The following is a 16411-nucleotide window of genomic DNA, read 5'->3' as shown; positions in this document are numbered from 1 at the left end:
GGGGTCCGGGTTAGCCGGGTACCCAGACGAACAGTCTCTATTATTTATCAGTTCACGTTGGACTCAAATTAAATTGAAGTTGGGATCAGAAAGGTAAATTCCATGCAGTCATGCAAAACCATATTCAAGTGACTTCAAATACCATCAAACAGAATTTGGACTTTCACGAAGATGGCTTCGCATTATTAGCAAACTATAAGGCCAACGCATCAAATCATGAAAAATAACTAGAAAACAGGCAACAAAACATAAAGGGCTGATTGTCTTCCAACAAAAGAAATCAGTCTCCAAATTTATCACAGGGTCATTCTCCACAGATTGATCATAACGAGCCAACAGAACTATTTCCAACCAATAAAAGTCCAAGCCCACAGCTTATTACCAGGAAAATTCCATGACAATTAAACAATCCAAACCTTAGTGTGATGCTTCCACTAGTTTCTGTAAACAAACAAGAATAAGTTAGTAAGAACAAAATCGAAACTCAAAAAAATGTGCATGAGTACTAGGTTAGCCTAAATAAACCCTTCACTAGACTGAACAAGTAGCATCAAAATTGAAGCACAGGAAATAAAGTGCCGAATCTTTGAATACTCGATGCAAATCAATTCCAGAAACAGTGGTCCTAAGTGTTCTAACAGCCACCTAGACCTGTTCTTTTTTTTTTTATTTCCTCTGGCCACGGTAGTTTAGAACATGTAGCACATCACCAAGGAGTAACATGGATCAGAAAGTAATAATTTTAGATTCTATATAGAACCAATTTGAACATTTAAAAGAGCACATATGACATAGTTAGAGCTCACCAGATATCAAGCAGAAGTGTTGAATGAATTCCACTAAACATTCCGAATCCCACAATAAAAAAAACTACCAGATAAAACAATGTAAAACAATAAAGGGGAAAACTCAAAAATGACGGTTCCTTCTTTCACTATTTATATGACCACCCTCTTCAACTTTTCTAGACTTCCTAGCACTTTCTCCTTTTCCAGTTAGACGAATTTCTTGTATACTTCCTGTAGACAGGGGAAACAACCTTTTTCTAATCTTAATAAAATTAATATCTTAATTATAAAAAAACTATATGACCTCCCTCTTTATTTTGATCGATGTGGCATATCCTCTTAAATAAGCATTACACATAGAATTTATTTATTTATTGATGATTCACTACACAGAAAATGAGAACAAAGCTCTTTATTCTATTAAATGGTGAAGGGCACGGTTCACATATGCCAAGGGACGAATGAGAACATTGGACAAGTGAAACAAAGGAAAAGACACCAAATTTCTTGCCTTCAACTCTTTGTTTTTTTTTTTATAAGTTATAAACATTTCATTACAACAGGAGAATCCTCTAGTACATAGGTAGTATACTAGAACAGCTAATAAGAATAAATTCTTTTACTCAAATTTTTCCCTTTGTGTGCTCCAGCTAAACTTTCTCATGAAAATTATTTTTAACATGCATAAATGAATATCATATGAGATGATTATGTGCTAAAAAACCAAAGTTACTTTCACAAGACTGGGAAAGGCAAAAGTCAAAGGAACTCACATACTGATTGGACACATTATGAACAGCACGCAATGCGCAATTTTATTACTTTCGGCACAATAGAAAGTGCTGCACAGGCCGATTATTCTGATGTCTAAAATAATAGAGCTCTAAATTTCTCATGACTAGGGCGGATCATACTCAAAAAAGTAAAGATGGTGATCAGGTTGAAGAATACACAGAGTTACCTCTTCCTCCTTGCCTTTGCCTCTTGTAAAGAATTTGTAGCTCCCGAAGATGAGCAGACCCCAGCCCGACAGGGAGACAATTACAAACTGCAAAATAATAATGTTAAGTCAAGAAAGTTCCTGTGTAAATGCCCACAAATTCTCTGTCACTGTCACTCAGGACACAGCCGTAATGAACTTCCACAAATAAAAGGTTTAACACCATGACATGAATTTCATCTCAGTGAAGATAAATAGCACCAAAAAACCCTCCAAACAAAATAGTGTGAGTGATTTGAGGGAAAAAATGGGGATGGATCTGAGTTTTGAATCACAAGATAGGACTCACATGTTCTTCCTTCCACTTAGACGGGCTCATTGGGTCTTGCCAAGCATTAACCCTAGGTGGGCCATGGTGATCTGCAAATAATCAAACAAAAAATAAGTAGGGACAACAATATATTGCAGATAATAAGTAGAGATAAAGCTTTTGGTTCTAACGAAGGATCAAATAAAGATTAGAAAAGAAGTGCTGATGGCACTTATCTTTCACATATATTACATATGGCATCAAGATTCAAGACCCATGCGTTCTTCTCTCCATTTTTTTTTTAACATTTTGAAAGTAATTTATCAGTGAGACAAAGACAAAAAAGTAATCAAACATTTTTTTCATAATTCAAAACAACAATCAAAGAAGCCAAATGATGTCCTTAACAGCACCTCCTCTGACTGGAAAGCTGCCTCTTCAGTGAGAAAATCATACTTCTTTCATTATTTCACATACCATTCCAATACACTTGTACATCACAAATTTAGCATTCAATAAACAAATTAGCATTCAAGAAACTTACAAATATTAAACAAATCAAAACAAGTATATGTATGCAATTAAACAGTACGTTGATGATTTTCTTTGATAAATTCCTGCCATCACTCAGGTTCATTTTCTATATTTCTTGAGTTAATTTTCTTAACAAAAATTCCATTTTTTTCTATCGTTAAATGTAGGGTGTTGATGAATCCCAAATTTATCCATTCACACATCCAATGGATACCAAAATTTATCCACCAATCGCAGAACGTGGAACTACATTAAAAAGAAAAAAGTAGAATTTATTTTCTTAAAAAATTCTTTTTAAAACATATAATTTCAGTTTTTTGGGAACTGAGAAATCACAACGACCTTCACTCGACCTAAAGCAAAAAAAATATAACTGTATGACTTAACATTTTTTCCTGGAGGTCGGGGTGGGAAGAAGGAAACCACCCATTGCATTGGCTTTAATATTTCAGACAAAAAAAAAAATCTTCGCGATCTCCCAGCCAACAAAACAGCCGAAACGTCAAAATCTCGAATCTCAAGATGAACTATGCTGAATTAGTGAATTCATTAAGGACCTAATCTGCACGAAAAACCCTGAAAAGACCAAAATCTTTCTTTTCCTTTCTTCCCTAAATTCTCTCAGCAACCAACTGGAGAGAGTAGAAAAGTAAAAAAAAAATCCTTACAAACTTCCAATTATCAAGCTCGATTATGCTCATTTTGTCAAATTTCTAAGGACATAAAATACTTATGACAAACTAACCAGCAATTTCATTCCTTTCTTTTCCATATTTTCGCAGCAACCAAATAGGGGAATGAAAAGGTTGGAGAATCTGGCTTATATGAAATGAGATCGAAAATCAAGAGAAATGAACACATATAACATCGAGATATACGAATAGGGAAATTATATGTCTGGATGTGTTAAACCTGCAGCGCCGGCGAGGCCGCGCCGATGAACTAGATTGGAGGCTTGAGCCGAAATCTTAGGAGAGGAGAGCCGGGTTAGAGTCGCAGCTTGACGAGCAGCAGCCGCCGCTAAAGTAGCCATGGTTCCGAGGTTCGCAGTGGATCGTTGGAGAGACGGAGAGAGGGTACAACGAAACTGAGAGAGGCCAAGGGAGAAGCAGATCCATATATAGGATCAATTACAAACGACGCCGTCTGGTTCTGTTATTTTGTCTCTCTCTTTTTCTCTTTTCTGTTTTTTCATTTTGCTTTTCAAAACCGAAAATATTTTTTTTCTTACAAAAAAGAAAAAAAGAAAAAAAAAACGTAACCATTATCACTTTTGCAAATTCAGATGTCGGTCGAATTGAACAGTGCAAAGACAAATACAAATAGAGTTTTGCTACACAACCTCCTCTACACTCCATACTCCATATTTTTTTAAATTTTTAAAATTTTTTTTTGAGTTTATTCTTTTTAAATTATTTCAAATTTTCTATTCATTATTCATATAATAAATATTTAATAAAAGAAAAATAATAATAATAATTAAAAAAAATGTGGAGTGTGGAGTGTTTGGAGGTTGTAAAGATTTATTCACAAAGAATATTGAACTTTTTATTATTATTTAATTTTAATTTTATTTATTTATTTTTTTAAACAAGTAAATATATTTCATTAGAAAAGATGATACAAGAGGTGGGAGTGGGGTTCCCAACAAACACCCAGAACAATAACAAGAGTGCAAAGTGATGGATAAAAAAGAAAAAAAAATGGTTTTTATGACCAATTTCTTGGTCGTCACCCAAGTCCTACAAAGAGGACGTCGTCTTAAAAGACGAAAATAAGCTGTTCGTAAAAATTTGTGAATAACGGAACCACCGCTTTCCAGCGGTGGAATCTTCACTGCAAGTGGTGAGAGTGTCAAGTGCACTGTTGCTTGTTGTCTTGAGATGATATTTGGAGAGATCCTTAGATTTTTCTTCGAGATTACGGTTTAGGGAAAACGATAACATAGTGGAAAATTCGGCATCGAGTGGACTAAATTGCTGATCATTTGCATTTCCGCACTCCTGTGATGGTGTGTGGTAGTCACGCAGGTGGGATGCAGACTAGGTGGCCCAGATTTGGAAGATCTCGGTAAGATGAAGCTGTTGGTACGATGCGTGTAGCCGTCGGAAGTGTCATTGTGTAGCAACGCGAGGGGAACACGCATGGAAACAAGCCGCCTGTGAGAGCCACACGTCGACCATTTTGGCGCGATTTCGTGTTGTCCCAGTAGATCGGCGGTTGTAGGATGGGGTGGTGGGGCACGAGTAGGCAGATGGCGACTGGAGAGCAGCGAATCTGACCAAAACCGAACCGGTGGAGGAAGAAGGGAAAAAACACTACCTTGAACGTTTAAATTCATACATGCAAGTTCGATTAATTAATTAAGTTCTGTTTAGATAGTGAAAGTATTTCATCTCATCTCATTATTATAACTTTTCTTAATTCTCACATAAAATATAATAAATAATTCAACTTTTTCAAATCTCCAAACGATAATAATATTAAAAAATAATATTTTAACAATATTTTATTCAACTTTCATCTATCTCATCTCACTATTCAAATACTTTAAAATTACTTTAAAATAGATATATCATATTTCAATATTTATATGATATATATATATTTAAAATTAGATCATTCAATCTTTTCAAACAATTCAAGAAATTTTTATTTTACTTTCGTAATTTAAATCTAGGACGAGGAAAAGTACTTATAACACATCATAAGCAAATAAAAAGTTGCAATGTGCATCTTTCCACTAAAATCATGTCATTATTTTATTTTCTAACTTTTATTGCTCAAATCTTAGGTTTTGTTTATTTATTCTCTAAGGAGGACATCTTCCCACCGGTTAATCTGTTGAAGCTCAAATAATAGCCCTCCAATGACATTTTGCCACATAGCCCCTCCATTTTCAATTCTATATACCTGTCTACAGGTGATAACAAGAATCCTAATCAGTGAAAAATCCCCTTTATGAAAAGAAAACCCTTCCTCCTCTCATTCTTCCTCCAATGCCTCCTCCTCTTCGAGATTTGCTCACCTTCTCCGATGGTCTCTATGGCCACCTTTTCTGGCGCAGTTATATTCTATGATTTACATGGATTTGATAGCATTTAATATACATCATAAAGACCCCCAAAAAGGCATCCGCTCCTTTTGCTAAGTCTCTGCTTGCTTGAATGGCAGATATAACTGTAGGTTTCGCCTTTATCTTACTTCCTGCAAACTCTAAATAATCTCCTCCAGGTAGTTGAAAACTAACTATCCGACTACGACAATTAATGTTGGTAAAATGCTGATATAACCAATCTATTCATAAAATAATGTCAAACTCAAGTAATTTAAACATTATCAAATCTGCCTTGAGAGTCATTCCACTAATAATCAAAGGACAACCTAGGGTAACCTTTGAACACCACACAGTCTCTCTATTTGGTAATTTCACTACCAAAGACTGCGATAAAGGTTTAAAGACCAGGTTGCACATCCGTGCAAAAGTGGTAGATATGAACGACTGAGATACTCCTGAATCAAACAAAGTGCAAGCATAAAATTCATACAGTTGAACTCTACCTAAAGAGATTAAAACTACTGATGAAATCTGTAAATTAAACCACACGGTATATTAATTTCAAATGATTGGATAGAAATCTATACCTATGATGATCCACCATTTTGAGTTTTCGGAGCTTCATCATCAACCTCGTCAGGGGTCACTGCGTACACTCTAGCCTGAATAGTTGGTCTTGGGGTAGTCCTCCCACCACGATAACCGCCTCGATTCGCCTGGATCATGGTAGGGCAATTGCGAGCAAGATGTCCCATTTGTCCTCATTTGAAACATTGAATCCCAGACAGAAGGCACTCGCCTTCATGTGACCTATTGCATTTGCCACATACTGGAGCTCGTCATCCCATACGTACTCCGGTTGCCATCTGCGGTCGGGGTCCAGTCCTGGTAGTAAACTTAGGTGTAGACCCGGAACTACTTCCTTCCCCAAAACCTCTTCTCTTTTGGCCAATCGGAGCAGCAATAGGGTCAATAAACTCCCGCTCTGCAATCGTAGCGACCTCCACTAGCTACTGAAAGGTCAGAATTTGCAAACAAGCGACCTGTCTACGGATCTCTCGTCGTAGACCCTCTTGAAATCGCTTGATCCGCATTTCTTCTTTAGCAATTAAATGCGTTGCAAACTTCTCCAGTTCTATAAACTTCCAGGCATACTGCCTTACCGTCATCTTCCCTTGCACTAGATTGTTAAACTCTCGGGCCTTTTGTTTCCTTATAGTGTTCGGGAAGAAACGGTCATTGAATTCCTTTTTAAAACGCGGCCAAGATACCGCTGCAATTGATCCTAACTCCATTTCCAGAAGCCCCTGCTTGGTCCCCCACCAATCAGTCGCATCACCTTGCAGCAAGTAACTTGCGTATAACACTTTCTGGGTTTCAGTACACCCATAGATCTCGAATGTCTTCTCGAGATCACTAATCCATCTCCCAGCACGAAGTGGATCCTCTTGTCCAGAAAAAACAAGGGTTCTATGAGCTAAAAAGCGTTCATACGGACAATTGTTTTGCTGCTCCCTTTGTGGAGGAAAATTATGTTGAAGAAATTTTTTCATACAAGTTAAGGCTCTAGCCATAACGAGATTCCCATCAATACGAGACAAGTTGTCCTCAGGTTCAGGATGTGGCATTCTTGGTCGGTCCTTCTCTCTGCTAAAATACATCTTTTTAAAACCGATATTTAATTTTAAAAAAAAAACAAGTTAAAATATGATAAATTTGTTTTCTGGTATTGCACCTAGGTATTTTTACGGTTTTACCCAAAGCCAAACCTCTCTGATACCACCTGTGGCACCCTCGAGCTCCATGTATTATTTTTGTAGAGTTCGTGACACTGGGATAATGACCACACGGATTACGCACCCCAACGACCAGTGCTCAGAGTGTGTACAACATGCTATAAGTGTACAAAATAATATTCGTAGCGGAGAAATAAAAATGTATTTCTTTATTAAGTACCAGAATTGTTCAAAAATAGTAAAATATTATTACAAGATTTATACAGTCATCCGACAGATAAATTAAAGACAAGAAATAACATAAGGGAAACAAATCTCATAATGCTGATCAACATATTAGGAACTCAAGCCTCTGGTGGAGCCGATGCCTAGGGTTCATACTCAGGCTCTACATCAGACTCTATGACACCATAAGACGGAACTGTAGGGTAAAACACCAGAATGAGATTATGACATCTCAATAAGTAATTAACCAAAATAACATCCAAGAGATTTAAAACACATTAATATAATCACATGTCCCCATATAGACAAATATGCGGAAAACAAAACCACATTTTTTTTTCAAAAATACACTTTTAATTACTCACGCTAAAAATCTCATTTTGGCCCAATCATAACCATTATTTTATTATGTATGCACCACGGTCTCCCCTATGGACCGTCCGCACATCCTGGCTCTCATCGTCACACCATGGGTAACGTCCGTGCATGAGACTTCGTAACGAGCGATGCCCAGTTCCGCTCCCAGCGCGTACATGGCCAAGCATCCTCTAACCTCGCCAGCCAAAAGGTCACGGAATCGGTACGAGAGCGTTACCGTCTCGTTCGTTCTCGTTGTCGCCCTGCGACAACTCAGGGGATATCAAGTCAGTCTGTTATGCTCCCGAGTGACCAGAGGAGCTCCACCGAGATAATGCCCCATCTCGACTTGAGGTCGTGATACACACGCACCTATATGATTAATACCATTAGTCCCAATTTCCAAAACAGACAATGTGACTTCATAGCAAAATTTATTTAAGACGATAAATGTGCATGACAAAAATTATTGGATGACATATTAAATATCTCATTTACATAAAATCTCAATCATTTACAGATATACAATTTCACAACTACACGCGTAATCCCATCCTCCAAATCCGGCTCAAGGCCCAACATTAATACCAACTGCAATTAAAACCCAACACTTCAATGGCTCAAGGCTCAATTCCAACAAACCAACAGTTTATCAATAAAAGCCAATAACGCTATTTTTAAACTCATGAATTTGCGTTAGAAAATTACATACAAGAAGATGAAAATTTTCTAGAAGATCGCGCGAAAGGAACTATTGCCAAAGGTGGAGGCACAGTGTCGGCAATAGTGATTCAAGGGCAAAACAGCAACAATTTTGGTGAGTTTTCTCTCAAGGAAATTTTCGACTAGGTGAAAAAGAAACAGAAAAATCACGACAAGCATAAAATTTTTCAAGAAACCGAGTGAAACTCAACTTCTATAGACAAAACACTACACAAACTCATGGATTCACCAACAAAATTCACAGAAGAAAACATTAAACTCTTAGAGATGCAACAAGCTTATACGAGAGAGGGAAGATGAAGAACTCGGAAGACTTCATTTGAAGAACCCATGGCCTATTTTTAGGCCAAGTATGGCGGTTCCAGTAGCAGATGACTAACACGGTTCACAAGCCGTGGAAGAGACGTGTGATGGTGCATGATGGCGTGGTGAAGTGGTGGGTTGACAACAATAGAGGGATGGTGTTGCAAAACGACACAGGGGAAACCAATGAAGCTTGAGGTGGAAGTGAAGGTGGCCGTGTGTCCCTCGGGTAGAGAAGACGAAAATGACAGAGCAAGCCGTGGAGGAGTGTGGCGCGGACGGCTGACAGCGCAACACGGAGTCCATGCCCAACGCCACGAAGATGCTAACGGAAGAAGGAGGTGGACGGTAAGGAGGTGGTGGACGGTAAGGAGGTGATGGCCAGTGATGGGGGTATGTAATTTTTCTACGTTGCCGTGCACTGAATGGAGGAAGAAAATGGCGTCGGCAGCTGCTGGAAGAAGAAGAACCCAGAAGGAAAAAAAAAAAAAAAAAGAAGAAAGAAGAAGAAAAGATAGGCACGACGCATGAGGAAGAGACGAAACCCTAAGGGGTTTGCCTCCAAAACGGCACCGTTTAGCATTCTAAGGGGCTGGGTTCATTAAACGCACGGGCTGGGCTCACAGCTTTCCTAACTTACACACCCATGACCCACAACCAGGCTCACACAAACACAAGCCCAACACAACAATTTAAAAAGTCCAAACCGAAAATATACCAAATTAAAATAAAATGAAATAACATAAATAAAATAACACAATTAAATAAAATAATAAGGAATTAAAAACACATGAAAATTATAGATCTCACATATACACCTTTAGCATCAGTAGAGGTAAGAGCCATGTGATGGTTAGCTCCAATATCCAGATACCAAACATCATCCAAAGTATCACTGCTTTGAATAGCAAGAAAAGCTTGATAGCTTTCGGCTTCTTCATCAGTAGCACAACAACTGTTGACTTTGTGGTTACGTTCACCACAACAGAAGCACGTTATATGGCCAGCACGTACGAGGCTTGCCACCACCACGGGAGGAGTTCTGTTGAGAACATCCAGAGATCGTGCAACCTTGGGACTTGCCACACCCACGGTTTGATTTATATTTGTACTGATAATTCTGAGAACGTCCACGTGAAGACGAGTTTCCAGCAATACGATTTGCATAAAGAGCAGTTCTATTGGTGTAGAAAGCCACGGCTGAAGAGGAGTCTCTTATTGCTAAAATCCGAATATCAAAGTCTCTTAACTTGTTGATGACAACTTCAAGGAAGGGAAAGCTATCTCTTGCATTGATAGCACCCACTATGGGATCAAATTTAGAGCCTAATCCTCTGAGTAAACAAATGATAAAATCATCATCGTCTATCGGTTTGTCAGCACCATGGAAAGCAAGAGCCAAAGATTTGGCTTTATGAAGGTAATCTTCCATCGAAGTAGTACATTTAGTGAGGGATTAGAACTCACCTTTCATCTGTTGGACGTGATCTCGAGTATGTTGACCATACAACATCTCCAACATGTCCCAAGCTTCATGGGAGGTCTCACTGTTGATCACCTAAGAAAGAGGAGCAGAAGACAACGAGTTGTTGATCCAGCCAAGGATCAGTTGATCAATGCGTAGCCACTTGGCAGCAATAGGGTTGATAGTTAGATTACCATTAGCAATATCAATAGTTGTAGACAGGTAAGGGAATTCATTTGTGGCATAGTCGAGGAGCCCATTACCACACAAAATGGGAACAACTTAGGCTTTCCATAGAAAGTAATTTGTGGAGGCTAATTTAATGGAAATGTCTGGGAGATTTGTTTTGGAAGAAAACAGGTCAAAGGAAACCAGCTTGTCCATAGGAGGAATATGAGAGGGTGAGGACGAGGAAGACATTTTTATAAAGATCATGGCTCTTGATACCATGTAAGAAGGAGAAAAATAGCATGTAGTATGCATGGCTCATATTCCATTTATACATTTACAAAGGAAAAAAATAAAGGTTTACAACTATACAAGAAATAAAGATGAAAAGTATACAGTTGTGAACAAAACCTATGGAAATGCTATTTACACTAGTGCAAGACTAACTTATTGTCAAAAATAAAAGAGAGATCGCAACAATTGTTTATGAGGAGAGATGTGGGGAGAAGATCATGGAGAAATGGCTGATCTGTCTCTTTAGTTAGAACTTAGGGCTCAGGAGGTTAAGGCTCTGGAAGATGAGGATGAGGCTTAAATGATGCGTTTCATTTGGCTGACACTTCTCCATTTTCCATCCACTTAAATGAAATTATACGTTTCAATGGAACATTGTCTTTTTCGAGTCTCCACTTGAATGAAACTATGCATTTTATAATAGCCATGTAGGGCGTGCATAAGGAGTCTTCATTTGAAGACTGAAATAAGAATTTTTGTTTTGCACTTATGGTGTTGGATGACAAAACTAATGATCTTGCAATCTAAGCCTGTATTTAGGAGCTTAGACCATTTCAAACTACTTCACTACTATTCACAAGCAATTCACTACTATTCACAAATTATTTACTACTATTTATAAACTATTTCAATAATATTCACAGATAATCTGATATACTCTTAACATCCAAACATATCCTAATGGTATTGGTCCTTAATTCTTACGTCAATTTTGGAGAGCAAGGCCACATAGCAAAAATCATCCAAAAAAGAAAAATCAAAATCTTAAAACCATATATACATACATATATATATATATATATATATATATATATATATATAGCAACCAAGCAATCATCACAATTATTTCATTACCTTTCAACTAAAAATATATGAGGAAGTACTACAACTATAAAGAGATTTTACAAAAATAAACTCACAAACTGACAATACTTCGTATGATAAGTTAGATCTACTTTATAAAAGAAATAACTTTATAATCTAGGGTTAATTACCCTTTGCTCTCTTGAACTTTCACTCAATTCACACTGTGCCCCCGAAACTAATAATTGCATCAAAGTAGACTCGCTTTCTTTCAAAACTTATTATCCCCCATTCCGTCTACCAGCAATGTCAAATGTAATGGAAAGTACCTCCACGTGCATAACATTCACTACGAAAATGTAATTTCCATCTAATTTATTATCAATTAATAATAAATCATAAATCATGTGATACCTAAGTTGCAAGCAAGTATAAATATTCTATGTACACAATGAAATTATTTGATATTTATTAACCATATATAAAATGTATGATATTATTAATAATTATGCATACTAAATAGTAAAGTCTAAGTTAGTAAGTAGTAACTATCAACATCATAAATATAATTATAGTAAAATATTTTTTTAATGAGTTAATTACATAATCCACATTAATAATTCATTTAATTTTAATTTAGTAATTTAAATAATTTTTTATTAATTTATTTGAAAACAAAAGATGAAAAAAATAATAAAATAATTAGACCAGAACGGACCAATCGGACCGGATTGGACCGACATTGGTTCGGAGAAAATGATGGATAGGTACTAATTACTAACTTAGACTTTACTATTTAGTATGCATAATTATTAATAATATCATACATTTTATATATGGTTAATGAATATCATATAATTTCATTGTGTATATAGATTATTCATACTTGCTTGCAACTTAGGTATCAAATAATTTTATATATGTTATTATGTATGATGTATTAACTATTTGCATATAATGACATAAATTATCACATGATTTATGATTTATTATTAATTGATAGTATATATTATTTTATATTTTATATGGTCAATGATAATAAATTAGATGAAAATTATATCTTTGTAGTGAATATTATGCATGTGAGCAGCACATGGACGTATTTTCCATTACATTTGATGTTGTTGGTAGACGGAAGAGAGGGATTGATAAGTTTTGAAAGTAAGCGGTTCCCTTTTGATATAATTATTAGTTTCGAAGACAAATTGTGAGTTGAGTGAAAATTTGAGGAGACAAAGTGTAATTAACCCTTATAATCTATTGGGCACGTGTGCATTTCTTGATAGCTACATTTTATTTTGGGACTTAAGTCCATCCTTTGTATAAGTTGATTTCTCAATATACTTTCATTATTTATGCATGTTCTAACAAAATAAAAAAATAAAAAACGTTTCTAGAAATCTCTTCGATTTTTGAAAGGTGTTTGTAATGAATACTCACAACTATGGAAGTCAAAATATCTCATATTCTATCAAAGAATTTACATGCTAATATCCTGTGATTTGTGCCCTTTGTGTCGGGCTAAACTCCTATACAAGGGGATCTCTTGTTGTTTTCGGTGCTGCTGCTTCCATAATTCGAACTGAATAATGCTACACTTCAGACTTCTCTCCCGAAGCTGCTCACAAATAATCACAAGCAAATTTTACAAAGGGCTAACATAGATTATTGCAATTAATATCCCTTCATCTTTTAATTCTTCATATTTTTAAAAGAAATAACTCATGAAACTTACAAAACTCATTAAAGTGATGGTTCCATGGAATTTTACCTCGAGGATAGATATGGTTCTGAAAAGTTCAAGGCCCTCCTCTAGAAGCAACTTTTCTTGGGCAACAACCTCTGCTAATTCGGATATCAGTGTAACAGTGTTCTCAGCCTGTTGAATAAGCAACTTGGAGTTCAATACCATAAGCACAAGGGCATGCAATTAAGAAGCATGAGAACAGTACATTCTTAACGATTAATGCATATATACCGAGGGTTCAAGACTTGTAAAAATCGACTTGATGGAAGTTGTGAGATCCAATGCATCTCCCAGTGTGTTTGTTGCTAATTGTATATCCACCTGAAATGAATACACTAGTGTAGTTGAACAATATTTGACAACAAAAATATATACTATTTATCATCGTTTTAATTATCAACTAATCATTTGATGCCACACGAAAGGATGACAAAAGGGTTTTAAAAGGGTTTTAGAAACTCAAAATTTTAGAGCCTACCTTTGCACCATCAGTTAGGGGGACTTTGCAGACAACAGTATGCAAACACTCCTTGGTCTTGGACACTGCTGATAGGTGCTGCCTTTCCATGCCTCCCCAGGCTTCCAATAGCTTAATCTACACAAAATTAGGATCACTCATTGACTCGTAACCAATACTACTTAGATTGATGGTTCCAGTGTTTAATAATCCATTTGAAGGTAAGAAAATTGTTTTATGAAGGGTTTGCTGCTGCTGCTGCTTACTTGGGAATGAAGTATATAGTTAAGCTTTATGTCAAGCTTTTCCTTCTCAAGCTGTAACTTTTTTTGTACCACAGATTGCCGCAACTTTGTGAGACCATCCCAGCCACACAACAAATTTCTCTGCCCACAAAGTAAATAAGTAAATATAAACATATACATTTCAGTTAAGACTGACGCCACCCTGGTAACAACTTTCTCATTCCAAGTAAAGGAAGAAACCTCAATCTCATCTCCAATGGTTTGACTAGTTGATCAAATTAGGAGGGCAAACACCACCATATATACGTCTACACTTGAGCTAAGATTGATTTCTTCGCAGTGAATATTAGATTTGAGTTGTTGTTGTTAATATAGGATTTTGAAGTATCCTCTTGTACTACCAGTGAACATGTCAACACATATGGCAATTTCATCTCTTGACACTCTGCTCTAGTTGGTGCTTCTCACATATCTTCTATGAAGACACCCATTGAGAAGTATTCTTTGAAGGGTGCGTATCAAATTAATTTAACTTTCATGAGTCATTGCAAGGAAGTGCATAATGCGTCTATCTGTATCCGTGGCATTCCTTTTTTTGCCATTTAGTTCTTTCTTCCTAAATGACATTTCTCTATATATATCATAAAACATCCAATTACCATTAGCATATATATATGAACCTCGAACAAAAACATGACACTGGTCAACAAAATAAGAACCATGCTCACCTCTGCCTGAATAGCTATGCTCACTTTCACAGCCTTAGCTCTGGCATTAGCATATCGCCACTGCAACAACCGATTATGAAGCAGACGCAGTTGATGAACGCTCTCTAAACTACCCGGCACCATGGACATCGAGCTAGATGTAGAAGATTTCTTACGCTTAAGTAAATCCAATCCTATGTTAAGTAATTTCTCCATGCCCGTTGCCCTTGAGGGGCTATTCGGAGGCTTCAAACTCGAAAACGACATCGGTTTCGCCTTACTTTCCACTGACATCGGAGGTGAGCTCGATCTCCCTGGCGACAATGCCCACTGTGACTTGGCGTCCGTAAGCGAATTCACCCTCTTGATGACATTTTTTATGGTAAACTTATTCGTCCTAGGAAAATTATCACATGATGTCGGGTGGGATATATTCGAGTCTGAGACCCGCATTGCAGATGCATCTCTCATATACTTGAAAGAAACTTCTGCTTCCGACTTCCGCGAGCTCACCAAAATTTTTCCGATTGCCGAAGAACCAAGATCCGCGCCCGAGCCCACATCGCTAAACTCCGATTCCAACTCTGAAGTATTGGGAAAAGAATCGGATTTTCCATATGTTTTCCGGAATATCTTATTTTCATCTACGGATAATCTTCCAGAAAGAAAACCGGAAGAAGTTTTAGCAGACGAATTCAATAACGAAGAAGAAGAAGATTTTCCTGGAAACGCTAATTTTCCGGTATACCTCATAGACCGTCCAAGACTTGGTCTTTGGTTTTCTTTGGTGCTGATCTCTTTCTCATTCTCAAACCGACTATCAAGGAAAGGGTCGTTGTCGTTGGCTGTTTTCTTATCGTTTTTGCGGTCTTTGAGCCTCTCATTTCCAAGATGATCGGCCAGAGTACCCAAGTTCTTGGTTGACTTAGTGGAGGAAGAAGTAGCCGACGAAGGCCAAAGTTGATGGATGAGTCCGGCCGAATCGTCAAGGCTCCGTTGCCGGCGAGAATTGGTACTGGAAGTAGGACTGGAGGTAATGTGCTTGCGTCGAGTCGGGGAGAAAGACTGATTATTGGGAGATGGAATTCCGGTTTCATTGGAAGTGAGTGAAGATGGGGAGAGAAAGCGCGAAGTCACCTCGCGGGATCTCCTGCTGGCTCTTCGGAGTTTGAATGACTGATCATCACCCGAAAGCACCACCTGTGCATTATCCTCCGTCTTCATGTTCTTTTTTCCTCAAAAGATTTCTCAGAATTAGAAGCTTCTCTGATCTTAAGCTCCTCGAAATAAGTGATGGTCCAGGAAAATAGAGACAGAAACGGAGAAAGATCTAGTGAGTTATAGTTACGAAGTACAAGGAACACTGTTGATTTTCGGATTGTGTTCTTTAAAAAAAAAAAAACTGGATAACATGAAAAACAAACACAGATAATATGTATTGTGTTCTTCTGTACAAGTGATGACATAAAAAACAAACATATGACATGAGAGTGCGGCAACTGCAACTGCAAGCAAATATTGAGGATGTTTATGCCGGGACGGGACGGGAC

The 16411-nt window shown here is 37.2% G+C and overlaps 2 protein-coding genes across 3 annotated transcripts; both read right to left on the bottom strand.

Annotated features, from left to right (window-relative positions):
- Positions 1-154: 154 nt before the first annotated feature.
- LOC121250781 lies at positions 155-3675 on the bottom strand. 2 transcript variants are annotated; one of them, XM_041149994.1, is made up of 4 exons: positions 3490-3675; positions 2078-2153; positions 1750-1836; positions 155-441 (listed from the first exon to the last, which is right to left on the bottom strand). In XM_041149994.1, the coding sequence occupies exons 1-4, from the start codon at positions 3603-3605 to the stop codon at positions 418-420; spliced, it is 303 nt and encodes a 100-aa protein (XP_041005928.1). In that variant the 5' UTR covers positions 3606-3675; the 3' UTR covers positions 155-417. The 2 variants fall into 2 exon arrangements, with proteins under 2 accessions (XP_041005928.1, XP_041005927.1); XM_041149993.1 differs by having other exon boundaries at positions 2078-2148; positions 3485-3672.
- Positions 3676-13185: 9510 nt separating this feature from the next.
- Positions 13186-16085, bottom strand: LOC121249351 (QWRF motif-containing protein 3). The gene is made up of 6 exons (XM_041148061.1): positions 14883-16085; positions 14176-14295; positions 13931-14047; positions 13684-13773; positions 13477-13584; positions 13186-13323 (listed from the first exon to the last, which is right to left on the bottom strand). Exons 1-6 carry the CDS (start codon positions 16083-16085, stop codon positions 13186-13188), a joined length of 1776 nt encoding a protein of 591 aa, XP_041003995.1.
- Between the last annotated feature and the right edge of the window lie 326 nt (positions 16086-16411).

This window comes from Juglans microcarpa x Juglans regia, chromosome 2D (genome assembly GCF_004785595.1).
Source record: "Juglans microcarpa x Juglans regia isolate MS1-56 chromosome 2D, Jm3101_v1.0, whole genome shotgun sequence".
NCBI classification, from domain to species: domain Eukaryota; kingdom Viridiplantae; phylum Streptophyta; class Magnoliopsida; order Fagales; family Juglandaceae; genus Juglans; species Juglans microcarpa x Juglans regia.
The sequence above is the reverse complement of the archived record's forward strand: the minus strand, read 5'-3'. Positions and strand labels throughout refer to the sequence as shown.